General features: G+C 35.7%; 1 protein-coding gene across 1 annotated transcript in view; it reads right to left on the bottom strand.

Annotated features, from left to right (window-relative positions):
* LOC105548445 (chromosome unknown open reading frame, human C9orf84) overlaps positions 1-8224 on the bottom strand; it is a 110984-nt gene that overhangs the window by 53247 nt on the left and 49513 nt on the right. The window contains exons 9-10 of the mRNA XM_011992463.1: positions 3825-3919; positions 622-864 (exon numbers count right to left, since the gene is read on the bottom strand). Of these exons, the coding sequence (XP_011847853.1) occupies positions 622-864; positions 3825-3919 (338 nt within the window). The remainder of the gene's footprint in view (positions 1-621; positions 865-3824; positions 3920-8224) is intronic.

Genomic DNA, 8224 nt, shown 5'->3' with positions numbered 1-8224 from the left:
GAGACTGTGTCTCAGGGAAAAGAAAAAAAAAAAACCACACATCCCCAAAAAATATATAATTCATGCTAAATATGTTCGATTTACTATTAATATAATGCCATATATAGCAACCCCAATAGCTCAAGACATAGACACTTAAAAGACATTTTTGCCTTCTTAAATTGTATGGTAAAAAATGAATTAGTAAACTTTTAAGTAACAAAGATCCTCTGTTGTCAATGAGTGATATTATTGAACGCTAATGTTCAGCTTTAGGTCAAAAAACAGTTACTGCAAAATGCTGGTTTGCACCTAGGCCGATGTGAACAGCAACTGCTAGCAATTTAATCATTTATAGAAGGAAACAAAGTCACTTTAAATTAAAATGGCTAGAAATTTAAAAACTGAGACTACAGAATTTCAGGACATAACAAGATTTTAGGGTTAGCTAGTCAAACTTCATCATTTTTTCAAGGAAATGGGACCTAGAGAAATCCAAAGTCATAAAACCTGGCAGAGCCAGGGCCTATATGGAATGTTAGAACCCAGTGATTTTCCCAGTTACCTAGAGGAAATCTAGAATCTAACATTTTCACATTCTGAAAATGTTTACATGACTAATATTTACTATTATGTACTTACATTCTAATTGAAGCACTTTTGTAGGCAAAAATACCTCAATTTCAGTGTCATTAGAAAACAAATTATTATGACATAAATATGTATTCAGATGTTCCAACGTTTCCACCATTTTCAGATTTAGTCCTGCTTGTTTCCACCACTCTGCCTTTTCCAGATTAATCACAAGGCTTTCTTCTTTAATAGAAAGTATCTTTTTCAAATCTGTAACTGAATATTGGCTGTGGGGCTCTTGAATTCTTGGCACTTACAAAAATAAAAATAAAAAACAGTTAGAAACAGGCTACAAAGCAAAAGAAACAAAACACAATAAACAGAACCACACTGGAATTTCTTTATGAAATGCATTTTCATGCATTAGAAAAAAAGTGAAATCTGAAGTTATAGCTGGTATTTTTGTTCTCAAGATGCTAGTATTTGTAAAAGTTCAAGCTATTATAGCAGTAGAAGTCACATAAAGGATTTATTTCACTCTTTGAAAATATCAAGAAGTTAAAATTATTCTAATATTTAGTAGGACAAGGAACTCTTATTTTGTTTGACCATTTTCAATTACTAAATTAATATGTTTGATTAACATTTTGAAGTAATATAAGCTTTGTTAAATTAGAAATTCTAACTTATTATAATAAGCCTAAACAAGAAGATGTATTTGTTCAGATTTTATGATGACTATATCGTCTTAGATATTGTGGTACAAAGCTTACTGCCTCATTACTTTCTAGCCTAAACAGGGAGAAATCATAACATATAGAGGAACTGAAGTAGCACAACTACCTAATATTATTATCTGCATTATAAACATCAACCTGAAATTAGGATTATAAATTTTGAAACTCTAATTTTGGAATGGTGCTTTTATAATGACAGTAATATTAAGAATAAATTAAAACTTAAAAATACTAATATTAATAATAGTAATTACGAGTTACTAAAAAACATCTGGCGCTGTGCTAAGTGCTTTCTTTACACACATTATTCTTAACAAATCCCTAAATAATTCTATAAGATAGGCATAATTTTTACTAGTTTTATTAAAGTATAACTGACATGCAATAAACTACACATATTTAGAGTGAAAAGTCTGATAAGTTTTGATGTATTTATACATTCATGAATCCATTACCACAATCAAGGTAATGAACATATCCATTCCCTCCAAAGTTTTGTATCCCTCCTGCCTCTTTATACCTCCCTTCTAATCTTCCTCATCCCCCAACCCCTGTACCACTGTTCTGCTTCCTGCCACTATAGATTAAACTACATTTTCTAGAATTTTATATAAATGGAATTATACCATATGAATTTTTTGTGGTTTCTTTCATTCTGCATAATTATTTTGAGATCATCTTTGTTGTGTATATCAACAGTCCATTCCTTTTCTTCAGATAGAAATAATTGTAGATTCACATGCAGTTATAAGAAATAATACAAGATGTCTTGTTCCCCCCCTTTTTTGGCTTTAAAAGTATATTATACTATGTAATTGATAATTTCAATATATGATCTGATTTTGATGTCTAATGTTACTGCTATATCTCACTGATGATGCCAATATATTTTATGATTTTTGTCTATTAGCATGTGTTTCTCTCAATTTTGTTGAAGGTCTTTGAAGCATGAGTTGAAGTACATTCCTCCAGAAAAAAATGTATTTTCCTCTAGAAAGGATTTACTTTTGTTTTTCTATGTGTTTGGGAGGCACTGTCAACCTGGGACCACTTTAAATTAAATCACCACTATTTTTCAAATTATGTAGGTGGTTTGAATTCCTACTGTAGCCAGGCATGATGGCTACCTTCTGGTTAGAAGTACTTAAGAGAAATGTTTTTTCTTTTCCTCTCTTCCAGCTGCAAGGTAGAAATATGCAAATGTATTCAGAGTTCCATTTGATATGGTGGTTTATTTTTGTATGCTCTTATTTTGATGGTAGTTTGTTGAACTGCCAGTTTTATGTAGGGGTCCCCTATCAGACCCTCCACATAGGATATTTCTTGACTCTACACTACATGTAGACCTCAAAACAAAAGTTCAAAGTCTCCAAGGTTTAATAAAAAGCTTGGAGTGAAAGCCAGCTTTGGTGCTTACTTGCTTCCCAGGATTCCTGTTTTCACTTTGTTTTTGGCCTCCAAATGCAACTCAGTGATTCGTTTAAACATTTTTTAAAAGAATACCTTATCCAAAGTTCCATTTCCATAATGGAATAGTTCAGACACAGACAAGAGTTTAACTTTACTCAGATAAATTTTGAATATACATGTGAAATGTATATTTACTTCTAAATTATTTTGTTAAACTATAAACAAGTTTTGCTAAAATGTTATTTATTTATTTTTGAGATGGAGTCTCGCCATGTTGCCCAGGCTGGAGTACAGTGGCAATCTCAGCTCCTGCAACTTCCACCTCCCTGGTTCAAGGGATTCTCCTGCCTCAGCCTCCAGAGTAGCTGGGACTACAGGTGTGCACCACCATGCTCAGCTAATTTTTGTATTTTTAGTAGAGAGGGGGTTTCAACATGTTGACCAGGCTGGTCTCGAACTCCTGGCCTCAAGTGATCTGCCCGCATCGGCCTCCCAAAGTGCTGGGATTACAGGCATGAGCCACAGTGTCCGGCCATTTTTTTGCTTTGTTTGTTCGTTTGTTTGAGACAGAGACTCCCTCTGTCACCCAGGCTGGAGTGCAATGGCGCCATCTCGGCTCATGCAACCTCCCCCTCGCAGGTTCAAGTGATTCTTGGGCCTCAGTCTCCCGAGTAGCTGGGACTAAAGGTGCGCCCTGACACTCCCGGCTAATTTCCGGCTGTTGTTAAAATGTTTTTAAATGTCCTTTTTGGAGAGCTTGGGCAACTAAAACTTTTAACATTAGATGTGATTTTTTTTTTCTTTTTTTTTTTAACAAACAATTCAATTTGGAAATACAAATTACGTGTATGGGACTGTTTTATGTACTACTTGTATTTCATTTCTTTTATTTTCCTTCTCCCATGTATAGGAATTACCCAGAAAATCAGCAAGATCCAGATCTTGTCATATACTTCTGCACCTAGCATAATGAACCTTATGGAAGATATCTTGATATTTTAGTTTTAGGCTAAGTTATATATTCTGTTAAGAAATGGTCAAAGAAAATGGATATCCTACATTTCTACTGGTTGTACCTATTTACAAACACTTTCTATTTTTCACTTAAAAGCAATTAATCTTTACCTGTAAGCAAAAATGGGTTCAAAGGGCTTCTACATCTTTCTAATTGCCACATCATGTAGTATTTATTAGCTGATTCTTCAGCAGAAAGCAAATGACTGAAAAAAAAAAAGAGTTAAAGCTTAATACATTAATAATATTAAGTCTTTTGTATAATAAATTTTATTTTTTTTTTTGAGACAGAGTCTCACTCTGTCGCCCAGGCTGGAGTACAGTGGCACTATCTCGGCTCACTGCAACCTTCTCCCCAGGTTCAAGCGATTCTCCTGTCTCAGCCTCCTGAGCAGCTGGGATTAAAGGTGTCTGCCAACACGCCCGACTAATTTTTGTATTTTTAGTAGAGGTGGGGTTTCACCATGTTGGCCAGGCTGGTTGCCAGCTCCTAACCTCAAGTGATCCACCCACCTCAGCCTCCCAAAGTGCTGGGATTACACGTGTGAGCCACTGCACCCGGCCCAAAATTTTATTTTTAAAAAGTATTTTTAAAGTACTTTTACACTCAAAATCAAGTGAAAAATTAACTTTATAAATGTGTAAACTGCAGTAGAGTTCTACAGACCAAATATCAAATACAGTACTCACTTCCTCCATCCCTGGGAAAGTTTGGTAATTTGTAAACTAAAGTGTTCCTACTGGACTATAAATTACTTCCACCTCTACCTCCCTCAGTGGAATCTGGAGCCAGAGAGGGCTGACTTGGGAGAGTTTAGCACTTCCCTCCATAAACTCTGCTAGCATCAACCTTATACGCCACCAAAAATAAAAATACAATCTAAGTAAAATTACCATGCTTACCAAGCAAATAACAACCTCAACAAAAATTTTTATAAAATTGCTGTCCCCAAGTCTATTCCATATAGAAATTCTGGAGCCTCTACTGGTTGAGGATCAGAACTATAAAACAGTCTTTCTCTGGAGATGGCAGAGTCCTAAAGTTTGGTTTAAGACATTCAATCTTGGTGGGTTTGTGAGTAAGTGATGTGTGTCTGGGTATGTGTGTTTAGGGGTACTGTGGGGAGAAGGGAGAAAATATGCATGACAATCAGTGTAAATTACAGCTAATCGGTAACTATGAAGCTACTAGCTTTGGTAGGGGAAAGACTATTAATTCATAAATCCCTTAATTTGTGTCCCAAGCTTCCTGTTACCCTGAGTGAGAATTGATTATATTCTGTTTCTCTGTTCATGTGGAACATATATGAGCATGCTAATTATAAGTATTCTGGGCCGGCTGTGGAACATATATGAGCATGCCAGTTAAATTGACAATCTAGGGCAGTGGAAAGCTAGGTTTTATGTCTAAGGCATCCAGGTTACCCACATAATCCAAAAATCTGGTCATGCGGTAGCAAATTTGAGAATCTAGAGAATTCCTGAATCTTACCAAGGTTTCTTTGACAACACCTCAGATTGTAAGCAACTATTTTAAAGTGAAAGGAAGGGGTTATATCTAGCAAGCCATGTCCAATATAGACACACATTTCACTCTTAATAGAGATTTCTGAAGGCATGTCTGAATCTGATACATTGTTCATAAAAATATATTCACAAGTCAGCAGTCAGTGAGTAGGTTAATAAAATCTTATGCCATACAGACTTTTCTTTTCCATCCCATAAAATCTAGCATAGAATCTTATATGTCATAAGCACTAAAAATATTGTTAACTGGGTATTATTTTCAGCCAAAATGTTGTGCTCTGAAATAAAAATAATTGGGACCATAAAAATAAGTTACAGCTACAATAACATTCTTTATTATTTTTCCTTCTTTTTTAAAAAAATTTTAACACCTTTTCTCCTTGTTTTTAGTTTTACAGTTGAGATATACAGTCGTTCCCCCTTATCCATGAGTTCACTATACACAGTTTCATTTATCTATGGTCAACCGCAGTCCAAAATATTAAACAGAATATTCCATAAACAATTCATAAGTTTTAAATTGCACTGTTGTGAGCAGTGCGATGAAATTTCATGCCATCCTACACCATCTCGCCCAGGATGTGAATCATCCCTATGCCCAGCATATCCACACTATCTATACTCACTACCTGCCCATTTAGTCACTTAGCAGCATTCTCAGTTATCAGATCGGCTGTCGCAGAATCACAGTGCTTTTGTTCAAGTAACCCTTACTGTATTTAATAATGACTCCAAAGCACAAGAGTAATGAGGATGGTATTTGTTATGGTTGTTCTATTTTACTATTTTACTGTAGTTATTGCTGTTAATGTCTTACTATGGCTAATTTATAAATTAAACTTTATCATAGGTATCAATATATGAGAAAAAAACAGTATATATAGGATTCAATAACATTTGCAGTTTCAGGCATCCATTTAGGGTCTTGGAACTTATTCTCCCTGGATAAAGGGGGACTACTGTAAACTCATTTTTAAAATATGGATTTTTAAGCGTTTACAGTCACCAAACAAATGGAAGTGATTTATCTCTTGCTGGTAAATGTAGTTGTGAGGGAACAACTTATTTCGGTTGTTTCATAGGCTCTAAAACCATTAGCTAATTTGAACGCCTTTTTTTTTTTTCTAACTTTGCCAAACCATAAGTCATTAGTTAAAATTTGTTTCATAAATTCTTTGAGTTATAATAATAACTCAAAGATAATTGAGTTACAACAATATACATATAACTTACGATTAAAAAGAGCTTATTATGGTTTAAACACTTTTAAAATCAAACTGAAATTAAAGATCATAACATTTCTGCTAGTTTCTGTTTCTAAATATGCCAATCTGCCATAACAGATGGATTAGGGTATATGGACTAAATAAAAGAGTAAAAGGGCACTAATAAAGACAGTATATGTCCTGCAAATAAATATCTTGCACCTGGCCGGGCGCAGTGGCTCAAGCCTGTAATCCCAGCACTTTGGGAGGCCGAGACGGGCGGATCACGAGGTCAGATGATCGAGACCATCCTGGCTAACACGGTGAAACCCTGTCTCTACTAAAAAATACAAAAAACTAGCCGGGCGAGGTGGTGCGCACCTGTAGTCCCAGCTACTCCGGAGGCTCAGGCAGGAGAATGGCATAAACCCAGGAGGCGGAGCTTCTTACAGTGAGCTGAGATCCGGCCACTGCACTCCAGCCTGGGCAACAGCGAGACTCCGTCTCAAAAAAAAAAAAATCTTGCACCTTAGCAACAGAACTAAAAGTATTTAAACAAAGTATATGTAGTTTCCATACTTGTCCTATGCTCTTTTTAGAATTCATATCTGATATGGTCAATTCTTAGTTCATGATAGAACTCTGTATAGCACAAATTTACTCTAGAAGTGTAAATAATTCTCAGCCAGAAATAAAGATATATTTAGGGCCCTTAGTCTTATGCTTTGACACATTCCTGAGACCATTAATAGAAGCCTACGCAACCAGTGATGAATTATAGAGCCTTGACTCCAGTTAGTCCCAGTAATCCAAATAGCACTCTCCTCTGGCAGATCAGCTAATTATAATAAGAACTCAAACCGAATACACAGCTCCCACAGTTTCCAGTCCTGGAATAATTCATTAGAGACTTGTAGACTTTACTGTCATTTTCCTGAAAATATGTTATTTTAGGACACATTAAGTTCTAGGTTTATAGTAGACTAATTGTACTGGTTATGTTCCCAATTTTGTAACTGGCATAAGAAGCAGAGGACTGGAGCGGCTTTATTCCAGGAGAGCAGACTAATCAATCTTAGAAAACATTAAGTTACATGTATGCTACATGGTTTAAGATAGCAATGAAAGTTATCTCAGACTCTGTCAAAGGGCAAGGATACTGGGCTATTAAGCTCTGCAATTTTGGCTCAAACTAGAATATAACGACCTAGCCCTGCAATATCAATTTTACAATTTCAGACTATTCTGTGCAATAACGATGGGGTACTGAACAAGTTTATGAATCAAGCCTTGGTTCTGTATGTCTGGTTCACCCAATACTGAGACCATATTGACAAGAGGTGAACAAGGTAAGTGGATGTCCTCTGTTAGAGATAGGACATGACCCCTGGTACTCTTAGTGAGAATAAACTGATAGCCAAATCTATTGATCAATGATCGTCCACACTGCTCTGTGATCTTTGGCTATTTCTGGCCACAGACCTATGACAAATATCTTAGTAGACCTCTTAACAACCTTATGAGGTAGATATTATTATTATCCCAGTATTGTAGATTACAATACCCGAGGCCCAGAACAATTAAGGTTGCAGTTGGAAAGTGATAGAGCCAGGCAATCTGGCTCTAGTTCAGAGCTTCTAACCACTTATTATGGGCTGAATTGTGGCCCCACAAGATTCTTATGTTGAAGTCCTAATCCTCAGTACCTCAGAATGTGACTGTATTTGGAGACAAGGTCTTTAAAGAGGTAATTAAGTTAAACAGGGCCATTAATACAAC

This window comes from Mandrillus leucophaeus, unplaced genomic scaffold (genome assembly GCF_000951045.1).
Source record: "Mandrillus leucophaeus isolate KB7577 unplaced genomic scaffold, Mleu.le_1.0 Scaffold410, whole genome shotgun sequence".
Lineage (NCBI taxonomy): Eukaryota > Metazoa > Chordata > Mammalia > Primates > Cercopithecidae > Mandrillus > Mandrillus leucophaeus.
The sequence above is the reverse complement of the archived record's forward strand: the minus strand, read 5'-3'. Positions and strand labels throughout refer to the sequence as shown.